The sequence below is a fragment of the Myodes glareolus genome, chromosome 3, assembly GCF_982192425.1.
Source record: "Myodes glareolus chromosome 3, mMyoGla1.1, whole genome shotgun sequence".
Classification (NCBI taxonomy): Eukaryota; Metazoa; Chordata; class Mammalia; order Rodentia; family Cricetidae; genus Myodes; species Myodes glareolus.
Genome location: NC_142028.1, coordinates 12,796,482 through 12,824,404, shown reverse-complemented (window position 1 = coordinate 12,824,404; position 27,923 = coordinate 12,796,482). Strand labels below are relative to the sequence as shown.

General features: G+C 38.6%; 1 protein-coding gene across 8 annotated transcripts in view; it reads left to right on the top strand.

Annotated features, from left to right (window-relative positions):
- The window catches only part of Pik3c2g (phosphatidylinositol-4-phosphate 3-kinase catalytic subunit type 2 gamma), a 364,812-nt gene that overhangs the window by 219,602 nt on the left and 117,287 nt on the right, over positions 1-27,923 (top strand). For all 8 annotated transcript variants that reach the window (XM_087904035.1, XM_087904037.1, XM_087904036.1 and 5 more), the window contains 6 exons: positions 8,661-8,841; positions 13,262-13,369; positions 18,709-18,801; positions 20,514-20,643; positions 25,206-25,342; positions 25,969-26,138. In XM_087904035.1, coding sequence (XP_087760161.1) covers positions 8,661-8,841; positions 13,262-13,369; positions 18,709-18,801; positions 20,514-20,643; positions 25,206-25,342; positions 25,969-26,138 — 819 coding nt within the window. The remainder of the gene's footprint in view (positions 1-8,660; positions 8,842-13,261; positions 13,370-18,708; positions 18,802-20,513; positions 20,644-25,205; positions 25,343-25,968; positions 26,139-27,923) is intronic.

The window sequence follows — 27,923 nt, the reverse complement described above, 5'->3', positions numbered from 1 at the left end:
TTTTGAAACTTTTATCAAGGGATTAAGTCTTTCATTATGTCTAATCTCTCTAGAAATAGCTGTTGAAGAAATTACCTTAACTGTGCAAATGTGGGTTACATTTCTTTATGCTGTGGAAATTACTTTAACTATGTAAAGATGTGTTACCGTTGCTTATGCTGCATTTGTTTAATTATGAAAAGCTGTGTTGTATTTGTTTTACCTTGCCTGCCTAAGGCGTCTGATTGGTTTAATAAAATAGCTAAACAATCAATAGGTAGAAAGGAGGTATAGCAGGGACTTCTGGACAGAGAGAACTCTGTGAAGAATAAAGGTACAGTTGCCAGCCAGACACAGAGGAAGCAGGACATACAGGAGGAGAGGTAAAAGCCACGTGTCATTCAATAGCACATAGATTAGTGGAAAAGAGTTAATTTAAATAAGAGCTAGTTAGAAACAAGCCTAACCTAAGGCCAAGCTTTTATAAGTAATAAGAAGTCCCTCTGTGTAATTATTTGGGAGCTGGCTGCAGGACAGAAACACTCGTTACAAATAGCTTCATAGACACACCCAGCAGTGTGTTTTCCCAATATCCTAGGTGTTTCCTTTTTCAATCAAGTTGACAATGATGGCATCACAAACCACATATCCTTATTTTGTGCTCCAAGCCTTCTATCTTCTGGACACAACCAGAAGTGTGTTTTCCCAATCTCCTAGGTGTTTCCTCTTTCAATAAAGTTCACAATGAAGGCATCAAAAACCACATGACCTTATTTTGTGCTCCAAGCCTTCTATCTTCTGGAGTGCCGTGGTACTTCTACAATAGTCTTCCTCTTGCACTGACTTAGATTTTTACTCTCTCCTACAGTTTGCGTCAAACTGATGAATCTTGTAGTTTTAAATGAAACTTTTATTATATTTTGTTCTATCTTTAACCATGCACACCATCTAATTAAAACCAGAGTAGGTTCTAAAATGCGCTGGCAGTGTTTAGCTATCAGATGACTTCTACCTGTCCTTTCCAATTCAGCATTTGGTTTCCCAGTAATTCAACACATCCTCACCCACGTCTATTTCACAGCACCAGGTGGGTTTTAGATTGGCACCCTGCGATGGGTCAGAGGTAAGTTAGTGGCTTCCTAATTGACTTCCATTGTCCCTTGACTTTAGGGATGGAGAGAGAAAAGAAAAAGTGACTTCCACACAGAAGAGCAAAGAGGCATTTGTTTGCAAACCCCCAGTTTGAGCAAAGGTTCCCCCCTCAAGGATTCATTTCCAAGAATGTTGTGGTTACCTGGTTTGAGCTCTGGGGTTACAGGGAGGGGGATAAGCGAGTGGAATGGAGGGGTATAGGATACCTTCATAGTAGGAGGTCTAGCTTTGGCTCCTCCCTTACCTTCACATATGTGGTCACACACAGTTGCATTTCATGGGTTTACTTGAAACATGAGAAAATGATAGCTCTGATTTGTAAAATATTTTGGGTAAAAACTGAAGCCCACTCCTTTGCTGATCCTTCTCACCCTGATAGCTTTGACATCAATTCCTGTTCACGCAGTCCCAGGGGAAATGAGAAGAAGCTCTTTTACTGAGTGGTAGACTCCATGCTTGTGTGGCACCTAAGTCTCTGTAGAGGACTCTCTGTATGCCTGCTTCCTCGCTACACTCTCCAAGGAGAAGGGTCATTAGGGAACTATTGCAGTCCCCAGGATGCTGATGACTCCTGGCTTCCAAACAGCCCATCTGAGAACATACGCAGAGCGCCCAGGAGGAGTGATGCTTTGTGTAGGGTAGCCATCAGTCAATTGCCTAAAGAGCCTTGGAGAGTTAATCTGCAATAGATTCCCAGAAGTTGAGACAACAGATGTACCTCTCCCCTGCCAGTCCAAGATGCAGGCACCTCCAAGGCAACAAGAATGCATACATATCATTCAACCTGACTATTCAGATGGTTCTTCACCCAAAGCCCTTCTTCCAGTTCGACATACCAGACTCTATGTGCTACCATTGCAGCAGAGTTCACAGTTACCCATCAGTGCCTTTGCCTATGTTTAACCATGTCATGTAGACCCTGAACAATCTCACCATCACGCTGCTGCTTGTAACAGCCGAAGATGTTCCCTCTGACCGCCTCCATTCAGATGTGTAACATTTGGCTGGCCAAAGCAGCAGATGGCACTCAGGCCTATTCAGACTTGTAAATGAATCCAAAAAGTATGCTAGTCAAAATAAAATAACAGTAAAAATTGCAGCATTATGAGAGAAGACACATGTTCAAATGAGCCAAGTCAAATCATTTCTTGAAACACCCTTTGGGGTTCTTTATGATCCATGAAAAAAGCTATTTTTTATTGCTTAAAGTTTTTTTATTCGGAAGTAGCATCTAGAAATTGATCATTCATCTAATTCATTAGATTTGGTTCCTGATAATTTTTATTTATTTTCAGTAATTAGGTTTGCCCCCAATTATCCTCACTGTTACCACTGGAGGTGTTAAAAAATTATGTTCCACATTCTAAAGGGGATTTAAACAAAGGCATAAAAATAAAAACAAAAAGAAAATGAATAAAGTGGAAAGTATGGGATTTGGCATATTCATCAAATTTTTAAAAATTAGTTTTGAGGTAAGGTCTTACTGCGTAGACCTGGATATCCTCAAACTCACCATGTAGACCAGTTTGGCCTGGAACTCACGGAGATCCGAATGCCTCTGCCTCCTGAGTTCTGGGATTAAAGGTATTTGCTACCATCACTGGCCAACAGTTCTTACCATAGCAACTCAGGTTCAAAAGCCACAGAGTCCTGCAGCAACCAAGCCTTACATGGCTGCAACTTCACTTCACCGGGTTCTGAGCATCCAAAGGGAACTCTGCTCCACAGGATCCCCTCACCTCAGCCCTCCAGAAACCTATCCTGGATCTTCTCACAGCTAACAGCAAAATGGCGAGAAGCTCCATTAAACCCCAGAGAATGTGTAACATATCTGAACATGAGTACACAGGCCATCTGGGTCCTGAGGCAGCACCAGGACAAACCACATAGCTGAGCTAACATGGTCCAGATAAGGATATTCTGCTCATAGGAAGGCACTGGAGGTCTTCTGGCAAATTGAGGGATGAGCAGTCTTTCTCAGAAGAGAAAGCTTAGTCATTTATCATATCTGCCACCCAGTACTAGGCACAATGGAATGTCCTCTTATGAACAAATAATAATCATTATCTGTAGCCATAATATATACATAAACAGTGTCAACTACATCTTTTATAGAACCCATCAGATATTTATAAGTTCTAAAAATAAGAAAAAGAATTATCTATTTTTTATGTATTGTCTCTATGATTAGTTTTATATGTAAGTGTTGAATGGAGGGTACTTGCAGGTTCCCAGCCTCCCAGATAGCTAGATCCCAAATAACCACACAGAAACTGTATTAGTTAAAACACTGCTTGACCCATTAGCTCTAACTTCTTATTGGCTGACTCTTACATCTTAATTTAATCCATTCTAGTAATCTGTTTATCACCATGAGGTCATGGCCTACCAGCAAAATTTCAGCACGTCTATCTCCAGCGGTAGTTCCATGGAGTCTCTCTGACTCCACCCTTCTTTCTCACAGCATACAGCCTAACTTTTGCCACCTAGTTTTGTTCTGCCCTGCCATAGATCAAAGCAGTTCTTTATTAACCGATAAAAGCAACACATAGACAGAAGGACCTCCCATATGTAAGTAGTTACAAACTATTAGTATTGGTAAATAGATACTGCCCGATAACAATTGATTGGAAAGCACATATTTGTCTTGGCTCATAAACATGCAACATTAGCAGGATGAAAATTTAGGAAAGCAAATCTGTATGTTAATAATGGACCAATTAAAGGGCCCTGATATTTGCACAAAGAGTGTATACCACATTCCTCAGTATGAAGTGCTAACTAAATATCTCAACCACTTAGATGTAAAATAAAATTATCCATGCTATTAAAATATTAATATTAGCAACTCTGCATTAAGAGTTGGGTTTTAACACAAGGTTCCACTAACCATGGTAGATCTGTGTAGATTAGTAGAAAAAAAGAGTTGGGTTTTAGCCTTTGTCTCTCCCAAGGCTCTAAGCATCCTTGAAGAATTTACAAACCAGAATCTCCCAGTGTTTTCTACCATCAGTTTTCTGATCTGCACAACTCAGATTATGTCAAAAAATCAACAAATGCAAGAACAGATGGAAGCAAATAGGCGTGCTAGAGTGGCCAAAAGTCGCTCACCATGGTGGGATTCCATCCTTTTCTGTTAATGGCTGTGGGAGCCTCTCTTCATTCACATGGAATTCACCGTGGTAAAGATCTCTGCTAGCCCCTATGATGTGGGGTACTATGCTGTGGAGAACCAAAACTAAGAGCAGGCAGACTGAAGTGAATTTGGGGGTTCAAGGGAACTGTATGGTGTGATTGCCGGGCTCTGTCCTGATGGTAGACTGATGAGATGTGAGTGCTCTATTTTCCCTGTGGCTCCAGCAGGTTGTTTAGCCCAGATGCTTGTCATCTGAACAAAGAGTTCAGAACCATCTTAATATCTGAGGAAAGCCTCCATGTTATGCTAGCTAATGTTTATGGTTATTCTGAACATCTCTGAGTCCAGGAGAGTCAATTAATTTAGAGACATACCATCCTGGCAGATGTGTTGTCACCAAAGTTACATTTCCTTCACTCTTGATTCCTACCTGTAATACTGAACACAGGCAAAATCTTCCCTAATTATCTGGGGTTTATGTGTGTATGTTCATTTTAGCATTGCCAGGGTATTCTGTGGCACAATGGTCTTGTACTTTGTAAAGATTTGTCACTTGTATTTTAATAAAATACCGATTGGCCAGCAGCCAGGCAGAAAGTATAGGCAGGATGACCAGGCAGGAAGTAGATGTGTGTGGGGTGACCAGAACAGAATTCTGGGAAGAGGGAAGGCTGAGTCTGCAGTTATCACCCAGATGCAGAGGAAGCAAGATAAGAATGCCTCGCTGATAAAGGTACTAAGCCACAAGGATAACACAGACATGAATTATGGGTTTAAATGTAGAAATTTGTTAATAAGAAGCCTGAGCTAATAGGCCAACCAGTTTATAATTAATGTAGACCTCTGTGTGTTTCACTGGAACTGAACGGCTGCGGGATAAGGCAGGATAGAAACCTCTATCAACAAGGGTGTATAGTTGGTATAATCTCATCAAAGCAGCTGGACAAGAGATGATATCAAGTAATGTCACAGCTGGGTCTTGCAGGCCACAGGACAAAGAGTCTCAGAGTCTGTGCACGGTCACATCATCCCCCGCCTCTTAAAAGCCTGCTCTTTCAATGGGTCTGATGATCCTCAGTCCCTTGACCTTCACTTTCTATTTTTAAACATTTTACTTGGCAATCTCTTTCAGAAAGGATTACTGTAACACTCAAGGAACAGTAGCCAACTAATTTCTGGTTTCTTATAAACAGAAGCAATGAGTAAAAACCACAGCATGAAGGATTTGTTCATTCTTGGAGGGAAGGTCACTGACACACAATTGTGAGACACCCCACTCAAAACTGTGCAGTCTAAATTAAGGGTCCTGTAAATTTCTATTACCAGTGAAAGTGTCTGGTCCTAAGGGTGCAGGGGAAGAATAATTGGCCCCTCATGGTCATCGCTAGCACTGTATGACTTTATTTCTACCATGTGTAAAAACAAACTCCTTACACAAAGATCTTGATCCCTGCCTCATCAGAAGAGCATGTGCTCTTGGCAGGATTCAGGATTTAAGCCAGTTACATTCTCCAAGAAAAATCCCAAGAGGAGCCTCGAAGCAGTCTTAGCGCTGATGTGTTTTACATCAGAGTCACATATTCTCTATGCAAATCTCCTCTGCTCTACTCCTCTGTAGACAAGGAATCAAACTGATATTTTCCTGCATACCTAGAAAGCAGCAAATGCATAGCTTGCAAGAGAAGTAAATTCATTTCTGAGATTAAAAAACAAAGGCATTAAAACACCAATTAACTATCCAGTTCTGTTAGTCCTTAGAATATCAACCCTTTGGTTATTTTAGTAAAAAGCTCTAGGTTTCGTTTGTGCAGAATAACATCTTTTCATCATGTATACACAGCAGTTCAGTGGTTGTGGATTTGTACTGGAAGTACAAACTGGAAGTAGTTAAAATATTTCAGAGTGAATTGGCTCAGTATTCAAGGTGTAAGAAAATGCTGACAAATGTGTATGTGGGAAATGGAAACCCCCTACTTCTGTGAACCCAAATAAGCTATAAATGGGCACACCACCGCAATCCGCCAAATAAACTATAAAAGAGCACACCACTGCAATCCTTGAAGCAAGAATTTGAAAGGCATAGTTCGACATAAAAATATATTTAAGTTGGACATGGCTTTGCCTGCTCTTACAGCGTTGTGTTCATGTATATGACCACACATATATTTGGAATCTTCAAATGATATCCTGGTTCATTTGTGACCTACCAGGCTCCTTGAAACTCTCATTGTGCGGATAAGCAGTAAAGGTTTTCATTGTTTGTTCCCCCCTTGATAGTAAGCATGTTAGCAGTGCAGCACATGTTTTCCTGCCATGCATCCTCAGCTCCTCTGTGTTCCTTTATGTATACATGTTTCTAGTGCTTTACATGAGTAATTAAGGATTGATATTTCACACAAAGTTGTATTTCCTTTGAAACAGCAAAGGAGGTGGTTAAGAAAGACTGTTTCTGAGAGGCTTGTGATGAAAAGGTATTTGCTTTAAAACCACATTCTCTATCAGGTTATCTTTAAATGTAACAGAACAGAACATTGGACAGATGAAAGCAAGCATCACTGGGCCTCTGTAGTGTACGATATGTTGGGCAAGGACAGAAAACTGGAAATGAAGAATGATACTTGCTATGATGGTTTATGCTAACTGCCAAGATGCTGACAGGGCCAAGACACACCTTGGAGACAAGTGTATGGCCTGACTGTGTCTGTGAGGGACTTTGCAGATTCTGCTATTAGAGTGGGTCTTTGACCCCCTCTCAATGTGGACAGCATCATTGCATGGGCTGTGGGTTCTGTAATGAATCAAAAGAAGAAAATAAGCTAAACATCAGCACTCACAGTTGTGTTTCCCGACTGTAGATGTGATGTGATCAGCTGCCTCATGCCCCCGCTGTGCTGGTTCGCACCCTCAGACTGTGACCCTGCACAAACCCTCTCTTCCTTCATGATCTCTAGACATTTTGCCACAGCAATGAGAAAGACGACCGATACATGCTTCTAGCTTTGTTTGCTTGGTTGGTTGGTCTTGCTTTTTGTTTATCCTTTTGATTTGGGGGGTTTTGTTTTTGTTTTTCGCTACAATGCCAAACATTTTTCCCCTGTATTCTTGACACCTGATTTTCTTCAAACTCTTCTAGCATGAATACTATTTCCAGAAGAGGAGAAAGTTAAAGACTAATTAAGATTACAGGAATCGATCTGAGGGTAGTTAAGTTTCAAAGGAAGTGTTCCTTTTTATTCTACTCTTGTGTTTTAGGGCATAATGGAAAGTAAGGTTTCAGCATATTGTAATTGCTTTTAAGGCAATATAAATTGCCAAGTGGCAGACAGAGTAATCAAATTCCTGCCCCTTCTCCCTTTCCTTGCAAGCCTCCTCACTCCTGCTCTGTGGTTTCGTGGACAGACTTCCTCCCAGGCATTCAGAAGTTAACATGGTGAAGCTGCAAATGCAGAGAGACTCCATGCTCCAAAGTGCTAGACACACGATTATGTCAGCACGCCACATGCTCCACAACTTTACACAGTGAGAATCATTATTTTATACACAGAGAAAGAAGGAGAGATTGTTCAGCAGTTATGAGAACATGCTGCTCTTGCAAAGGACAAGAATTCAGTTCCCAGCATCTACCACGGATGACTCACACTCACCCATAACTCCAGTTCCAGAGATCCAACACCCTCTTCCTTCAAGGGCACCTGTACACATATGTGAGTGCGCGCGCGCGCACACACACACACACACACACACACACACACACACACACACCTACCTGCTCACATATGCACACACACAAACCTTAAAAAATTAAATATCTTTTTTAAAACACAAAAAGAATATTCCAGCTTAAGTGGCACATATGGTTTAGAGCTAAGAATTGAATCCAGAAATGTCCAGAAACAAACTCAACAGTCTCCTGCTTTTCTAGTGTCTTCCTACAGATTATCAGGGTACATTCTGATGGTGTAGTCGCATCAAGGATGTGATGGATTGAGATAGATTCTGGACAAAAAGTTGACCTTCATAGTAAAGCCAGAATAATAGCATCATCCTTTGGGAAAAAGTGTTTATAAATCCTTGCCCATATTTTAGTAATTCTGAGATTTCCTGACTTAAGAGTTTGTTATAGGATTGAGAAGAGTGAAAGAAGAAAAAGTACATGGGAATTGAAATAAGGAAGGGCAGCGTTTTTATTGATTCTTCTCTCTTGGAGCCTCATTAGCTATCAGATGAAATTTGATGACTGCCAACAAATAAACAGCGTTCTCCCCGTTTTAAGCTTCTAACCGGCCCCAAGCCACCACACACAGATTAGTCTGAACTGTACTTATCGTTACTGCCGGAGGTATGTTTTTTTAAATCTCCTTCAGACACAGGACTTGCTTTTGCTTTCCTCCAGGCTGCTGAGGGGTGCACAAGGTGAAGCCTGCTTTCAAAGCTGGTATCAGAAGCTGTCGGCCGCTCTCCAGTTCTGTGTAGGAGAATCTCTGAACGATGAGCTTTCCAAGGAGCAGAAACTTGTCAAACTTTTGGGTGATATCGGAGAGAAAGTCAAGTCGGCCAGTGACCCTCAGAGACAGGTTGGTGAAGAAATCAATCTTTGAATAATGTAAAATGCCTACCTTTTAGTCTACTGTTTCAGTTTCATTTCTTGGAAAACAAACTCCTCAAATACACTTAGTCATAAAAATGTGCAATCAAATATTTTTTCATTTGTTTTTCTTAAAATTAATGGGATTCTCAGTCACTAGGACACAAATGACTTTGATATGTCAGGAGCCGTGTGTGACTGAGACAGGTCACAACAAGAAGATATGTACTTGAAAGAAGTTTGAGCAAAAAATGTCCTGAGAAGATTGTTGTAGGAGGCCACTTGTTTGTTCCCAGATGCTCGGCTCCAAAATAATCACACAGAAACCATAGTATTTGCAATACTGTTTAGCCAATAGCTTAAGCATATTTCTGACTAACTCATTTCTTAAATTAACCCATCTCTATTAATCTGTGTACCACCATGAAACTGTGGCTTACCGGCCAAAGGTCTGGCATCTCTCTCTCTGGTGGGACCACATGGCATCTCATGACTCTGTCTTCTTTCTCCCAGTATTCAGCTTAGTTTTCTCCGCCTACCTATATTCTGCCCTGCTCAGGCCTAAGGCAGTTTGTTTATTAACCAATGGTATACGCAGCATGTAGAGGGGAATCCCACATTAGGAGATAATATTTCTTTAAATTTTATTTTACTCCTAATTGTGCGTGTGAGTGAATATGTCCCTTTGTGAGTATGTTACATGAATGTAGGTGTTCCCACAGGCCCATGAAAGGCAGCGGGGCCCTGACACTGTGGTTACTGGCAGTTATGAGCTTCCTGTTTTAGGCTCTGGGAACAGAACTCAAATCCTCTGGAAGATCAGGAGGCACTTAGTTATTTTTAACCACTGGGTGATCACTAGAGACCCCTGAGCTTACAACTGTAACACTGTGACACAATCAGCCTTCTGAGAGACGGTCACAATCCAGTTCTATGCTGTTCTAAGATGTATTTTTATAATGAATAAAATTAATGAAATAAACATCAACAGTACTATGGGTAGTCATATTTTTATATTAAGATCTGCGTATAACAGCAGTTCTCAACATTCCTAATGTTGCACGATCCTTTAATATGGTTCCTCATATTGCATTGACCCCCCTAATACAAAATTATTTTTGTTTCTCCTTCATAACTATAATTTTGCTACTGTTATGAATGATAATGTAGATATCTATGTTTTATGATGGTCTTAGATGACCCCTGTGAAAGGTTGTTCAACTCAAAAAGAGGTTGCCAACAGACAGGTTGAGAACCATTGACATATAACTAAAGTATTCTGCCTATTTTTCAGTCACATACTGCATCTATTCTTTTTCTTGACTTAAATGAAGCACATTGGAGCTCTTTAATTATCTGCATCGTTAGCTCCTTTCATTGATGCGGACCATTAAGGAGGTTGTTTTAAGTTTGATGTTCCATAAACAGGAGGACAGTGGACACCTACGCTCTGCATAAGAACCTTTATTCAATAACAGTTGAGTACTTACTATAGACAAGAAGTTAAGGATAGAAATTATGGCTAAACTATGATTTTGTCTTCAAGGATCCTCAATTTCTTTGCACTGCCTAAAATCAATAAGAATGCTCAACAGACGATATGAAAATATTAACATACAAAATGTTCTATGCTAGTGGAGTTTTTCTTACTGCAGTCACTCTCAAATAATCACTAAGAGGAGTAATATTAATTACAAATGTTTGGCCAGTAGCTCAGGCTTATTAATAACTAGCTCTGACATTTTCAATTAACTCGTATATCTTATTTACCCCCTGCCACATAATGGTACCTTTATTAGCATGGCATGTTTATCTCCTCCTTCCTCTGCATCTGACTCAAGACTTTTGAGTCTGTCCTTTTCCTTCCCAGCATTCTCAATTTGACTTTCTAGCCTAACTTTATCCTGTTCATCTATTGTCCAGTCAGCTTGTTTATTAAACCAATCACAGTGACAAATCCTCAAAGTGTACAAAGGGATTATTTCACAATGGTCCTAAATTTGTTTCATAAACTAGGATTTTCCTACTGAAAGTCATTACCTTTAATAAAAATGCCAGAAAGTATACTACTTCACCTATATAAAAGGTAGTGGAGCCAAAATGGATAAATACGGAATATATTCTTTAATTTGGAAATATATAAATATCCCAAGGATACTTCAGGCATATGAAAGGTAGCACCTTTTAAATCCTGAAGTTTCTCTATTAATAAAAAAGAATAGCAAATTACATAAATTGGTAGAACTTTCCAGAAATTTGGATTTAGGTTTGTTTCTCATGTCCTGATTTAGAATTCCTCACGGTTCAGGTACACACCATAGCTGAACAATCCTGGTACCTCTGGATAGCTTACATCAAGTTCCAGAGAGTCACTGGTATTACTAATTTTTCACCTAACTGGTAGTGTTGGTTAAAAAACACACAAAAAATACCTTTTCATATGAAAATAAGAAGAGGATAAATAAAGATATGAGGAGTATGGGTATCTATTTTTAAAAACTTTCGTATTTTATTATATGTATTTTTATTGTCTGTGAATTCCATGCATACATATAATGAGTTTTGATCAAATCCACCCTCATTTCTTCCCCTCAAATTCCCCTCTGTCTTCTGTAACATTTCTCCCTCCTAACTTTATCCATTTTTTTTCAAACTAGAGTCCACTTGCTACTTCAGTATGTGAATGGGTATAATCACCAGAGCATGGGCAACCCATCATCAGGGCTTCATCTGAGAGGAACTTGACTCTTCCTCTCCCAGTATCCAAGAATCATCAATAGCTCTTCAGCTAGGGGTGGGACTTTGTGAGCCGCCTCCCCACATCCATGTTAGAATTTTGGCTAGTTCCATCCTATGAAGGTCTCATTCAGGCAATCACAGTCACTGTTAGTTCATGAATGCAAAAGCCCTATCATGTCAAAAACATACATTTTTACATCAACAGATACCTTCAACTCATCAATTTTCTACTCTTTCTTCCATGATGATCCCTGGATAGTGTTCTTGTGAATTTTATTTTCTTTATGTGCATGTGTCGGGGAGTGCACCAATGCCATGGTGTGGCCATGGGAGTCAGAGTACAACTTTCAGGAGTTGGTTCTCTTCTACTTTGAGGTCAGGGATCAAATTCACGTTGTCAGATTGACTTGAGAAGCCTTTTCACCTGCTGATCTCCCATCTTGATGGTGCTTTTTTAAAAAAATCATTTTATTTTCTTTTTAAAAGAAAAGCACTGGATTAAATCTAACTGCAGAAAATGGTGAAGAGATCTTTGCTTAATGTGGGTGTTACCACACACTCTGTCCATCAAAACTCCACTTTAGCTTTGCGGAAACCTCAGAGAAATTAGGAAATGGAAACTCAGTTCTTAAAGGAAAATTGTATGATTGACAGTTTGGCCAAACCAGGGAAAGGGTGAGTGCTGACTCTCTTATTTTCCTGTAACAATACTGCACTTTTACAGAAAACATTCAACATAGGCCAAAAAATATGTCCTGGCTAATTTACCTGTGAGGTAAGTGGTCAGAGCTATTGGCAACATCTTCCTGTGTGTGAGCACTGTGCAGCTCCTGGGGAAATTTGAATTCTGTGAGATCTGTTGATTTAGAGTCCTTCTTTGAGGTGCATAGATTCCCCTTCATGAAATCATAAGGTAAACCCACATATAAATAACAAAAGGAGGAAAGTAGCAGAAAAATGTCAGGGTGAAATTTTCCTTCCTTCTAGATCCTGGGGGAAACAGATTTTTGTCATTTGACATGAACCAAGATTAAAAGCTAAGAAACTTTCCTGAGATAAACTCTACTAACCAAATTAAATTTCAGCTTCATCATTCACACAAAGTGTTTTCAAACCTGAGATGGAAAGAAGTTAGAAATGTCCTCAATGGTATTGAATGAACAGTCGTTCACGTTATTGTTCCTGACAGTATAGTCTCATTAACGTTTGTGTCATTGTTTTACTAAAGTATATAGATAATTTTAGTAAAATGCATTGACTATTACATATAAAACTTGATAGCTATAAATGAAGATTTCAGGAAATTATTTGAAAAAGATCAAGTAAATAATTGCTTAACATAGGGTTTGAAATCAGTGGACCACAGTCAAGTCCAATCCGTCCTGGTTTTTGACCATTGAACAATGCTTGGCCTGACATTTGCTTCTAGTTGAACTTGAGGTCTTTGAGAAAGGACGAGACCTCTTCTTCAGGGTGCTTTCACCATCCCTCCTATTGTCTCTTTCCTGCTGCTCCATCATTTGCCACCCGCCTGATCTCACAGTCCATCACAGCATCACCCCTGAGGTAGAGCTTATTTAATCAATACAAGAAACGTGTCACTCAAATAAAGACTTGAGTTCTTTACAATTTTTTTAAACATTATTTTTTTCTGATTATGTTTCTTGCAGGATGTACTAAAGAGAGAGCTTGGCAGTCTAGAAGAATTCTTTAAAGATATAAAGACTTGTCATCTTCCTCTGGACCCGGCACTGTGCATAAAAGGAATCGATCGTGATGTAAGTCAATATATTTAATAGATAAATGGGATGTTTATTCTTTTATTCGTTAGTTCATCAAACTTAGCATAAATGATTCACAAATGAATAGTACAACTACCTTAAGGAAAATAATTTAACGCTATTCATAATACATATATTGCACTTATTTTGCTGAGTTAGAAAACCATTGATCCTGTAGTGTGTTTGTTGGTTTAGAAACAAACTATCAGTTTATTGAAAAATGAAAAACAAAAACAAAGGTATTTCTCATACCAAGTGCATGTGTTTTACCACCTGGGATTATTGAATTGAGAGCTTCATGCATGAAACTTTTCCATACCCCTCTGAGTTACTAAGGGTTGGACCAGCTGGCAGAGCTGGTTACAATTTCATGCCTATTCATACAATGTGTATAATGTGTCTATTACATTAATCTCTTTAGTTATCCAAATCCATTTTGATTCAATTTAATATGCACCAGTGTGTTACTTGTTTTGTGATTTGGATCCGTGTCTGTAAAGTCTTTCCCAGTGTCCTCTGACTCATGACTTCCTAAGCCTTCTATTCCTAATCCTCTGTCATGTGGTACCTCTTCAATAACCTTTCTCAGACTTGGAATCTCTCTTTTCCCTTTGTTCCTACTAAGCTTCATTATCCTCCCTCTCGACAATGCTGGAGTAGAAAGACACTAATAGGGAAAATGATTGATAAGTGAGATTTAAAAGTGAAGAGGTTAAGCTATCGTGCATGAACAGTAAATGATACTGAAGTCAAGTCATAAGACAACAAACCCAACAGATAACAAGAGAAAATCAGTCTACTACTGATGTAACGACAAAAAGCTTGCTAAAGATTTTATTTCACACCATCATCTCAATGACTTTGCTACTGTCAAGACCCTTTACAAACTTTCTTGACACGCCTCACAAACATATTTGGGGAAAAAAAATAACAAGACACTAAATCCTATAAATTGGCATAGATCAATATGGGCTAAATTTTGAAACATTACTAATGCTTTGAAAGTTGTTTGAGTTTTCAAGTATTAGCTGTATTCATTGACTAATAAATATATAAAGGCTAAGCATGTTAGAGATGCTTAATATAGAAAGAAAAACAGGATCACAAAGTCCAGTTCTTGGTGCTTGCTTCTTTTTGAGAGAGAGGGGGAGAGAGACAGAGAGACAGAGACAGAGAGAGATAGTTTAAGGAAATATGGTTTAATTTTGGGAGCTAAAGTACACTGTGGTTTAGACATACTTTGGGGTAGGAGGTTGCTGTAGGCAGTGTTTGTGCTAAGGACTGGTCCTCGGGAAGCCAGGGTGAGCTGGCTCGGCCAGTAGTCAACAGCGAGGGAGGTGCTATAGCTCACCCTGTTGCTAAAGCTATACTCCTTCCCTACACTTGAAGTACTGTCTTGAGGCTCAGGAGCGGCCCCAAGTAGAGCCACCTCCTGGGACTATTTGTCGCGACGCTTCCTGGACCAGAGCTGAGCTTCTGTGGTACAACCATAGCCAGAGCTGAAATAGCCATATGATATCATCATGGCACGGTTTAATCCGTCCTCCAGTCTTACTGAGCCGTGGGCTGACAAACCCTACAGCCGAACTGAATGTGGGAAAGCTCTTGTTCGAACAGAGATGCTTACAGAGCCTTCTAGAGTCTACCCTGGGGAGAAGCCTCTTGCAAGCCGAGAGCGTAGCAAGGCCTTCAGTTAGAGAAAATGTCTCACTAATTATCAGAATCTCCATCACCAGAGTCAAACACATACATGTAGGCAGTTCGGAAGATCTGCCACTTAGAACTTTGAGTTGTTGATTGCAAGTGAAAAAGCCACTGAATGCAATGTGACATGATGAGGTAAGCTTTGTTAGCCAATCATCTTTAAGAGGTGGAGCCTACTTTAGGCGTGGCTTCCTAGAGCCCAAGAGTAAACTGGGGCACCAACCAGGTGCTCTTTCTCTCTGTGTGGCACTCCCGCGACACAGCAGAGCTTGGACTGCCCATTCCTGTTTCGTGAGTTTTCCTCTTATAATAAATAAAGTATAATTGTTTTATCCTTTAGCTAGCCTGGTTATTTCCCGTATCAAGCTAATTTCTACAGTGACAAGGCATTCAGTCTCTTTCTGTATATCAGGCACCACATTAACAAAGCCACTCTAGTCATGTAAACATATGCAGTCACAATTCACACCTCATTATACAACAAAAAAAATTCACACTGGTAAGGGACTTTATAAGCATAATGAATATGAGTTCTGTTCTAGCACCAGTCTTATTGTTTGTCAGAGACACCTTACACATGACTTAAGGAAGCGATCTGGTGTGTGTATACCACTTCCTCTCCTAGTTCACAGTATGCCTGAGAGTTCACACAGGAGTGAATCCAAGGAGTTCAGTGAATGTGAGAAAGACTTGAGTCTGGGCTTTATCAGTGGGAGAAAAGCTCCGGCTGGACACAGTTTATGTTGTAAAGCATAGTTCTCAAAGGCAGACAGCAAAGGTCTTAGGCTTGAGTTGTGTTCTCTTTACAAGAAAAATTCTCAGCCATGCCTCCCCCAGGGAACCGCTAATTGTACAATTCCTTGATTTCTATTTGATTTGCTGAGGTATGGCCAGGTGACAAAGTTAAGATTCTCTTAATGCAGTCTGTCTTTGTGGATGGCAAAGCAAGGATCAGGTATTTTATTTACCTACAGGTCTCCCTTTTGTCAACTATTTTTATATCTATGCCAGTCATCTTTGCTTCTCAAGGACAGAGGTCATACCTTTTTCTCTCTTTCACCTTTAATCTTCCTCTCTTTCTTCTGGTTTTGCCAAACATAAAATAACCTGCAAGACTTTGGTTCAATCCTCCCTGCCCCTTTATCATGACCCTTTTTGTCCACCTTTCAAACTTCTACTCTTAAGTTGTCTTTTATGGTTTGCTTTTTCCTACTCAGAAAACCCTTCCTCTGTCTGTTTACTAATATCCATGCCGCTCATAATCTTCAAGATCTAGTTCATCTCCAAATGACTTCACTCTTCTGGTTCTTCTTCATCAACTGTGATAAACTTCTTTATAAAATTTCACGTTAATACGTATGTGTATACGTTCATGCCAGTTTTCATTGACATTTTAGCTAAAGGCAATGTGTCTTTCTTTTTGCATCCAGATAATTGTGTGTGCATTACAGTTGTTGAAAATAGAATATTTTGGCATGGCTCTCACTAAATATACTGTGTGTGGAAACAAGAAATGAAACAATGGACGCAGAATAGGTTCAAGTAAAATAAGAATGTCTAAGGCATTGTTCAGTCACATTTTGACTTTTTCTGCTCTCTTGAGCTGCCATCCTTCAAAATATGAACTGAAATTCCGAATTTATCTAGGTGTAGTTCTGCCCAATATAGGGTTCCTTAATTCTATAATATGATAAGATCATAAAATTTACTAATAACTCTATAACATAACAAGATTATATAATTCATTACAAGATCATATGACTCCTACAGCAGAAACACATGCTTCTTCTCATCCAACCCCACCTTTCAAACTATAAAACTCAAATTGATTCAGCAAGCAAGGGTGTGTGTTTGCTCAGAAATTAGATCAGATTTGTGTTTGACAACTGAGTTAAAAAATAGATCCCTTTCTTCTCAGTTTATACCGATTTCAGATGTCAGATACACATATTCAAACTCATCCTTCAATCCATATTGATGTCATATTTTACTGACTTGATGGATTGGACATAACAAATCCTATTCTTTTCCTTAGTATTGATTTAGCTCTTTGGCTTCAATATGACTTCTCTAGTAGTCTATGCACAAGAAGTCTTTCAATTCCCCACCCCAATAAATTGGAAGAATAAGCAAGAGGGAAAGTTAAGTGGAGACAGTCAACAGTGAAAAACTTAAGATACAAATAGGAAATGTGATAAAAGAAGAAAACAAGGCTGTGTTGTTATCTACCAAGAACACACTCACTAACAAAGGAATGTGTTCAATATTTAAGTACCCTTTTACTCTCAAGCTCAGCAGAATGTATCTTATATTCATTACTTCTTTTATCCTTTACCAAAATGCACAAAAAGTTTCTTATTCTCTAATCTACAGTATAGTGAAACACATTACACAATAATTTTAAAATCTTATTCCTAATGAAAAAGGGAGTCAAAACTAGAATTCAGATCTCTCTGATTCATGTCCTTTAAAATGTGTTCCAGAGCAAAAAAGAAAATGAAAGAAAATGATTTTCTAAATGGCAAATTTAGTTTTCATCTTTTAGCCAACTATTATAGACACAACATCTACATACCTCTTAGTTTATCCTAAGAATAAGTGTATCTGTCTCCATTCCTTGATGTGTTAGTCACTTTTCTGCTGCTGGGGTAAAGTCACTTCAATGAAAAAGGATTTATTCTGGCTAGCAGTTCCAGAGGGATAGAGTCCATCATGATGGGAAAGACATAATAGGCAACTGAAGGAAAAGGTAATCACATTTATATCCATACAAAGGAAACATAGAGAGAGAAAGCAGGAAGTGGAACATCCCTAGAGTTGGTCTTCCAGCAAGACTCCACCTCCAAATTTTCCGTAACCTCCCCAAACATCGCCACCAACTGTAGATCAAGAGTTCAAACATACAAGTTTATGAAGGACACTTGTTATTCAAAACACCACACTTAGGCTACACAAAGCATGTTCTCATTCTCATAAGAGAGTGAGATGGCACATGACTTCATCATGCTTCTCAGAGGATCTGAAATTTGAAACTTGAGAATTAGGTCTGGAATTTTCTATTTAATAATTTGAAATAGGGTTGAAAATTGTGTTGGAAGGTTTTTAACCTACTAAAAAGAGGGATTCTCTACTTTAAAGTACAGTATTTAACCCCCCTTATTTGAGGATGGTATGTGCTACAAAACCCTGAAAAATATATGAACTCAAGTTTATAAAGACTGTGGTTTTTCCCTGTTTATACATTATTCCACATGAATACACTGTACAAAGGTTGTTATCATACTGATAAGATAGTGAGATGGTACAGGACTTCATCATGGAATTCAGAAGGATGTGCAATTTAAAGCTTGAGAATTAGTTGTGAAATTTCCCACTTAATAATATGGAATATGGTTGATGGTAGGTTCCCAAAACTGCAGAAAGCAAGATAAGAAAGGTGTACAATGACAAACGCTTGCAATTGGGAAACAGTTTGTTATTTTTGACAAATACAATTCTTTGTTCCAAAGTATAAAATTATACTTATTTCTTTTGTTTACTCGTCTAGCAAAATCTTCAAGGGGCTGTGATTTTTCACAAAGGTGTTGCCTTTGCCTGATTTTGCTCACCATTTTTCTCTTCTCCTCCTATAGGCATGTTCATATTTCACATCTAATGCTTTGCCATTGAAGATCACTTTCATCAATGCTGATCCAATGGGTGAAAACATAGGTGTTATTTTTAAGGTACAGTAACTTTCCTGAATCATAAAATTGATTCTGTGAGCAGAACTATTGATTTATTGCCCACTAAACAAAATGATTTCAGTTATTTTCCTTTGGCAAAAACACAGTGGTTTCCCAATTATTTTAGAGTCTGTCTCTTTACAGAATTATGGTGCATGCCAAGTTGATTGGCAATAAATCAAATGCTGCTGGCTAAATGCCAAGTATCCTTCAGTTCAAATCTTAAACTAAGCTTGAATGAATGAACGCAGAGAATCACTTTTGAATGGCATAGTGAAATGTGTGAGAAGCTTCCAGAAGCAGAATTGTCTTTTGGTCTAGATTAAAAAATTTAAAAAATGGTGGATATCACCTGGAACTTGGACAGCAGGTACTACTTTAAGTACTTGGTTATTTTTCATTACACACACACACACACACACATACACACACATTTATGATGGAGCATGAATAAAGTCTTTTGAGAGTTGGTTTTCTTCCTCTACCACATCAGTCCTGGGAATTAAACTCATCAAGCTTGGCCTTTACCCACTCAGTCATTTAACCACCTCACCAACCATGGTTTGTCTCGGTTTTGTTGTTTCTTTTCTCTTTTTTTCTCCTTATTTTTGAAGAGAGAGAAGGTTTTGTGTAGGCTATCTTTGAACTTCTTATTCTCCAGCCTCTACCTCCGAAATGCTAAAATTACAGACATGAATCAGCACTTGCCTATTTTAGTAAATTGGATTATTTTCTTTTCTCTATAAATTAAAAAAAAACAAATGAGGAGCATTTCAGTCTCCATATGAACCCATGGGGAAGTAAAAGGGTTATAGATTGGGTGGGCAGGTCACAAGGAGACACTAACAAGGAGGGGTAAGTGGAAGTACGAGTCTGCCATTCGTTCAGTTAATACAGTCAGTTATTCAACAATATCCTGGTGTGAATCTTCGGTGAACTCTGGCTAATTTTGGAAATGAAGATAATGATGCTCACATGCCCTTTTATTTTCAGAACTTTCAGCACCAGTGATCAAAAATGTTCGGTTTTCGTGAAGAAAAAAAAGAAAGCAACTTTAGCAGGAGTTGTCTTTGCATAAATTTGAGGACAGTTGAATAATCAAACTCTCACTTATGTGAAAGAACAGAGTTTTTTCCCTTTGGTACCCATTGTGCTTGTTCATCTATATGAAAACCACCTCTTTGTTGTTTCTTATTTTCAGAAATCATTTCCTCTGAAAACCATCTTGCATCTTGGACAGTAGAGGCCAATAATTCATAGGTACCACATCACACATGTGCTCTTTGTGGCATAGTGAAGAAGCATCAAGGATTCTAATTGCATCTCTGTGCATAGGCTTAAGTCAGAACGAGTCATCTTCACTTCCAGATCTCTTTTGCTTGAAAGGAAACCTGAGTAAACATTCATTCTGCCTTGCTGCATTAGACGTTGAGTAGAAGAAACTGTGTGTGGACAAAGAATGAGGAGATTACTATCAGAGACAGCATTCCAAGCAGTGGCTCTCATTTGACAGCTGAAGCTCCTCTAGCCCTTTAAAGGCCAATTCTCCCTTTCTTTGTCTGCTGTCAGAAGCGCAGGGTGCTCTCGGTGCTAATGAAACTGACCTAAATTGAGTTGGAAAGAAATTCTTGGGGAAAATTGGTATAGACCACATTGGGATGCTTTGATTGGCACTTGTGGAGAGGTGTGAGCCTGCAATCTTGTTTTGACAGGCTGGGGACGATCTTCGGCAAGATATGCTTGTTCTGCAGATTATTCAAGTGATGGACAACATTTGGCTGCAGGAGGGCCTCGATATGCAAATGATCATTTATAGATGTCTGTCTACAGGAAAAGCCCAAGGTCAGTGCAGATTTGAAAACAAGGTGATTTACATTGTTTACCTCCCTTATTCTCTGGTAATATGCTGCATACCAACAGCTTTTAGGCTTTATATTTAAAGATCCAAAGACCTGTGTCTGCTCCCTTAAAAAAAATTATTTTTCAAAATTACAAACCAGCATGATTGATGTAAAGCATAACTTGCTCTTACTTACTAATTATAACCTTACAATTGAGACATTAACTGTGACATTCTTTGTTTCCCTCTAGGAATTAGTTGCTTTAATGATTATTCAGTTCTCCTTCATTTCCTAAGACAATGTGGGTGTTGACATCTGCAGGGATGATATCACGTACCCAACCTCACACACTAGTGTTGTAACAGATATTGACAATCCAGAAAGAGATTCAGTTCCAAACTTCACAGTTTGCAAGTTTTCTCCTGAATGAATGTTGCTCTTCACCAGTAACATTCTTTCATAGCCTAGCATCATCTGTAATAGAATAATCTGTCCAATCAAAACCATTGTCATCATTAACAGATAATTTGCATATGATTAGAGAAACCCTGACCTTATAAACACATGGTGTAACAACACTTATTTATTATTTGTTACTTGTTATTATTTGTGTGTGCATCTGCATGTACATACAAAATGTGTGTAGGTGAAGCATGCATGAAATGGTCCTTGTATGGAGGCCAGGTGACAATTTAGGGGATCAGTTCTCTCTTTCCACTCCCATGGTCCTAATAATCAAACTCAGCTCATCAGGCTTGAGTGGCAAGAGGATTTACTTGCTGAGCCATCTTACTGGCCTAGAACTGTCATTTAATTTTTTAAAGAATTTTTGAATTACTATAAAATCAGTCAAAATGAGCAAATATGCACACTGTGAGCATGATTCAAATTCTTTTCCTTTATAAAATCCAAATCTAAATATGCAATGAAAGACTATATGATTTAGGTTCATTTATCAGTTTTAGGTTCATTGAAGAGTGTTGATGCTCTTATTTTGCAAGTTTGCTAAATTTTACATTCATGCTTGCAATTACACAAAGTATAGATGGAAGTTTCTGTCTCACCCTATCCCACAACCATTTATTACCAAAGAAACATACAGAAGCTTATACTAATTATAAACTGTTTGACCTATTAGCTCAGGCTTATTACTAACTATCTCTTACAACTTAAATTAACCCATAATTCTTGTCTATGTCTAGTCACATGACTTGGTATCTTTTATCAGCAACACATTCTCATCTTGCTTCTTCTCCATCTGGCTGGTGACTGTCTCTCTCTGCCTTTCCTCTTCACAAAATTCTTTTAGTGTGACTGCCCTGCCTATACTTCCTGCCTGACTACTGGCCAAACTGACCAATCAGCTTCTTATTAAACCATTATGAGTAACAAATCTTTACAGTGCACAAAAGCATTATCCCACAGCAACAAAGTCATAGGATTTCCTACATAGTTAAACTACCTCTAAGTATTTTCTCTTTTTAAAATATTTTTAATGGTGAATGTTCATCCTATATACTGTAGGGTTCAATAAAGAGTATTTCTTAAAACACACTCTGTATTTTCATCATGCTCACCCTCATAACCTTCCTTTTTCCTTCTACTTTCCCCTTCATGATGCTCTCCTCCCATCCTGAAGCCTCCACTTTCCTTGCATGTCATATGTGTGTGTGTCTGTACATAAATATATGTATGTGTATATATGTATACATATGTATGCAGTTTAATGTATCTACAAAAAACAGGGTCCGCAAACGGAAGAAAATATAATATTTGTCATTCTGATCCTGGTATTTTTCACTTCCTATAATATAGTGATCTCTCACTGAATCCATTTTACAACAAGCAACATCAATTCATTCTTCTTTATGAGTACATAAAGCTCCATTGTGTATATATCACATTTTCTTTAACTGTTGTATGGTTTTATTTACTTATTCTGAAGAAAAATCTTAAATCATATGGTCTTTTTTTTTAATTCTAAGAGATTCTACTACTTAAACCCATTGTTGCAAAAAAAGCCATTGCTATGAAGGTCATCTCTTCTTGAGGTCCTGGCAGAAGCCTGGGGCCCTAACTAGTCTTGAGAGGTTAGCTGCTAAATGTAGAATCCCCTCTCAGCCCACCCAGGAACCACTATAAGTAATAGACAAGCTTACTTTTGTTTCAATAGTAGGGGCCCTGCTTCAAGCCTTTCCTAATTTCTTCCACACAGCCTCTGATCAGTGCTGCATTAGAACTGTCCTCTCTTGCTTTCCACCCTTCTTGGTCCCATAGAAGGAACCTAATTCTTCCATATCCTAATCTGCTAGGGAAGTAAGAATGAAACCAGTTTAGACATGGTGCTCCTGATCTCCCATAGATCACCCACACTTTAGAAATTGAGTAAATGCTGGGTTCCAGTGGAATCCTTCAGTTCCATCTACTCCTGTCTGATGACACAGCATGCAACCCAGGCGAAATCTTTCCCAGTTAATCAGGAGTTTCTAAAGAAACAATGGTAGACTTTTCCAAAGTGGCAAATGGCAGAAGTTATTTCCCTCTCCATGTACCAACACCCCTCTCGACGGCAAGATTTATAAAGGGAATTATGCTGACAGAACACTTCTTCAACACAAATGGAGGGTAAAATGAATGCCATTTTCAGAAGACAAGGTTATGTTTTCATTAGATTCTGGGCTTATTGGTTACCTATTGTTCAAAAAGCATTCAGTTTTATGGCCTCTATGTGGTCATAGAATTTTTCTTGTGCCCGTCATCCTCTGAGCATTTGATTGTGCAACTCTTAACTATTGTGAGGATTGTAAACATAAGAAAGTCTAGATTTCAATTTATTCCAGTGAGTTCATTTATAAGCAGTGCCTAGAGAATTATTGGAAGATGCTCATCTAGGGAGAGGTTGAAATACTATTCGTACTGTTATCACTGTTTTCCAAAGGTTGCTAATATGTAAATATTTTCAAGACCTCTGGTTTTTAGTCTGTACAGTATAACGAGTTTAGGAGCACAGTGAAAAGCCTTGATGGATGAGCGGCCATGAAGGCAAAGGTCCTACTTAAGTTCAATCAATACACACTCCCTTTTAAAGGAAATCGTTATTCCTGTTTCTCCTTAATGCTGTCTGACAGGAAAGGAACATGTGGTTCTCGCTATGGCTTCTCTGTTCACCCTCAGAAATTTAATATATAACAGAGGTGCTTCTATTAGTTTAAACAGAATTTTATTTTTAAAGTTGTGTGTGTGTGTGTGTGTGTGTGTGTATATAGTAATGTGTGCATCCATGTTTTTTTATATGGGAGCATATTCATGTGTACACACATACATGTAAAAGATAAAGGTTGAAGTGGAATATCTTCATCTTCACTCTCCATTCTATATATTGAGAAATAGTCTTCTATAAAAATTATTGAGAATTTTTACATGCAATACGATTTTATGCACTCCTTCTTTCTTGCTCCAACTCCCCCATTTTTTTTCTATCTTTGGACCTGACATGGCTATTGTACTCATGTACTTGAGTAGTTTGTAAACAGGGTGTTCCTACAAACAATGTTTATTCTAGGCATAATCCAAACAGAGTGCCCCTCCTTTCTGGATCATGTGGTGAAGGCAGGCATTGGACTAATGAATGAAGATCATTACTTTCACACAAAAACCCGAACAACATCAAGCCAGCTAAAACTCAAGCACAAATGAATCATATGATATTCAGGCCCTACCCTGTACTGAGGAACTACTGACAGTTGATCTTGTCTGAGGGTGGGATGAAGAATCATTGTGTTTGAGGATGTGGCCACTGGTAGAATTTCCATGCTCCAATGACTGACTCCACATCCATGCATTCATACAGGCACTAACTGAATCTCTTAAGTTAGAAGGTGGAGGTGGAGAAGATAAAAAAGAGGGGAGTCTCTTGCTTAATTCAGAACTTTCATACTTGAGAATCTGGCTACTGACCTTGCCTTTTATACGGCTCCTCAAGGCTGGAATTTATAGTCATACCGCCATGCCCTCCTGACATTTACAGAAGTACTGGGGATCTGAATTCCAGTTCTCACCCTTTTTAGCAAACACTTTACCAAGGAACCTTTTCTTCAGCACTCTGAACAGATATTTTATCGTATATTTGACATGTTTATTGAGGGAATTATATTTTGTTCATGGGAGACAGAAACTTATTTGCTATTTAAATGTGAACGTCCTCTTGTAAAGTTTCATCACCCCTACCCCTACCCCTGACATGTGACAGTCAGTCTTCTCTTCTAGTGACCAGTGGCTTCCATGATACCTATATTGGCTCGCTACCATAGTTCTAGAAGGAAAGAATTAAACTGCTTCTAATAGATCTGATGAAAACCTAACATATTCAAATTGATGAGAGCTAGGAAGAGTGAGCAGGAGCCCCCTAGACAAGGTATTACAAAAATAGTTTGAGAGGAAGGAAGAAGTTCAAACAGTGCTGACAAGCACTGTTGCCACCTACTTTGAGGTCCATGGTCTAAGTGTGCATCATCCTGGGAAGCAATGTTAGCATCCTTAATCTCTCTCTCCATTGTCATACAGGATTGATAGAGATGGTGCCAGATGCCATAACGCTTGCCAAGATCCATCTCCACTCTGGGCTGATAGGACCACTGAAAGAAAACACCATCAAGAAGTGGTTCAGTCAACACAACCACTTAAAGGAAGATTATGAAAAGGTTTGTTCTTCTGGAACTAATTCTAAGTAATGTACTTAAATAAGAATATGCTTTGGTCCATTGATATTGTGATTTATGGGAAAGTAAATTAAATCCACCTTGAGTTCTAATTTACTCACTTATCAGCCATGTGAGTATGACCCAATTTAGCTGGCATACTAACTAGATGAAAGTCTCTCTGCCTTTTGTTTTCCTTCTGGGTGAAGCTCCTGGCTATGCATAAAGAATCTCTTCACTCAGATATCACGTTCTGTAGATGATGACTTCTGAAACTAAATCCTTCCTGTAGCTTCTACCTATTTGCACAAATCTCCAATTATAAATAAACCCCTTTGTTAAATATCTTCTGTTATGCCCTAACTTTTCATCTACCATTGTAAAATGACTTGTAGAATGTAAGATAAGTTATAGAAATAGATTATAGGTATGTGATTGATAAATAGACAGATATATAGATAACATATAGATATACTGCATAATAGGTAATAGAAATAAAGATATGTACTAGATAGATAAGTCTACCTACACACAGGTGATCTATACTAGAAATAGATAGATGGTAGATAATTACAGATGTTTTTTCTCTTAACTCTTGTCATTCTGTGTCATTGTTTTTCAATTTACAGGCCTTGAGGAACTTTTTTTACTCTTGTGCTGGCTGGTGCGTGGTAACATTCATCTTGGGAGTTTGTGACCGACACAATGACAATATCATGCTGACAAAGTCAGGACACATGTTTCATATTGACTTTGGAAAATTCTTGGGTCATGCACAAACATTTGGCAGCATAAAAAGGTCAGTTCACAAGCATTTATTGCAATAATTAAGCAATGCTCTAAATAATATATAGTGTATAATGGCAGAGGAGCCCATCAAATAACTTTTGCAAAACCCCCAGGGTAATGTAAATACAATTATAAGTCTAAGAAGATGGGAGGAAGATTTTTTTTTCAGTAAATTATTAACAAAAGAGAGTTTGTTCAAGATGTTAAGAAATTATACTGGTCTTCTTCCATGGGTTACTGTATCTATTCCAACTAATTGTTTCAATTATTTTTTTTTTATTTTCTTACAAACTTTGGATCGGGAATTATACACGAGTTGATAGTCCTGATCCATTTGGCATATTGTGTGTAGGGGTTAACCACCAGAATTTTAGCATAGTACAATTATCCATCTCTCCAACCTGACTTAGCCTTGAAACATCCCTCAGATATTTAGTGAGCACCCAGGACACGATGGATACAAAAGTAAACGGTACAAACCCTGGCTTTCTTCACTTTGGAAGGCAAAGTGTCTCACATGGGCTCATGCTTCCGGATCTATGTATCTACCGCTGATGGCCCTGATTTGGAAGGTTCTGGGACCTTCAGGAGGTGGAGCCTGACTAAAATAAGTGCATCACTTCCGGAGTGGGTGGCTTAAGGTTTTCTGGTCCCTCTCTATGGTGTCCTGTCTGCTCTCTACTCCGGACTCTAGAAGGATATAGCACAACCCTTCACTCTAGCCATCATGTTTGAGCCTCTGTGATGAACTGTGTTCCTTCCTACTACATCTTAAAACAAACCCTTCCGCATATTTTGTCAAGGTAATGAGAAAAGTAACCAAAGCGGCATTAAACTAATAAACAGCATTGTGATGGAAGGAAATAAGAACTCTTCAGAGGAAACACAAAGCAAGTAACTGGGGGTGAAAGAGAACAGGGCAGGCATGCTGCTTTAAAGAAACTTTTCAGAGGAGAAGACAGAGGCCTAGTGTCAATGAGCAACTTGTGGAGATGCATCATGGGAGACAAAGAAAATAGAACATTTCCCGGACCTGAGATTTCTGGAAACAGAATTCTCAGCCCTGTGCCAAAGCTGACCCTCAGCTGCTGTGAGTTTTCTGACTTCTCAGAGAGTAAACACATCTCAGCGACCACTGTGAAGGATTTCATAACCTGTCCATAAGCAAGTGTTCCCTCTCATTGCTGTAATTCTGAGATTAGAAAGGATTGACACTAGCAGACTGAATCAAAGGGCATCACAGCCCCAGCATTGCTTAAGGATTTGGGGACTATTGCCTAATTCCTGCAATGGAAATAATGAGGAATTTCCCAGATTTCTGAAGCCAAATGGATTTTCCTTTGAAGTATTGCTTAATTATAATCTTTGTTTCTCCATTTTCTCTAACAAAGTCATAAATAAAAGTGATTATGGAATCATGCACCCACAATCAAATTTTCAGTCAATTCTTTGGTAATAATGACTGTAACAGAAACTTCTTCACGATGTAAGATAGACTGTGGTAATAAACTCAGACTTGAATGTGATAAATTCTTATCAGTAACTGTTTCTTATAAAGCAGGATAAATTAAGACGAACTTCATTTGTAACCACAATTCCTCTTCTAACTTATTTTTTTTTCAAAATATTATTTATTGTTATATTGCCAGTGTATATGGACTTTCACGTTGGCAATGCTAACCTTACACCAAATCATTGTCTGTCTTTTATCCATATTTTTATTGATTAAAATTACTCTTAGACTATTTCAAGCATGAATATAATCCATTTGGTTCTCTCTCTCTCTCTCTCTCTC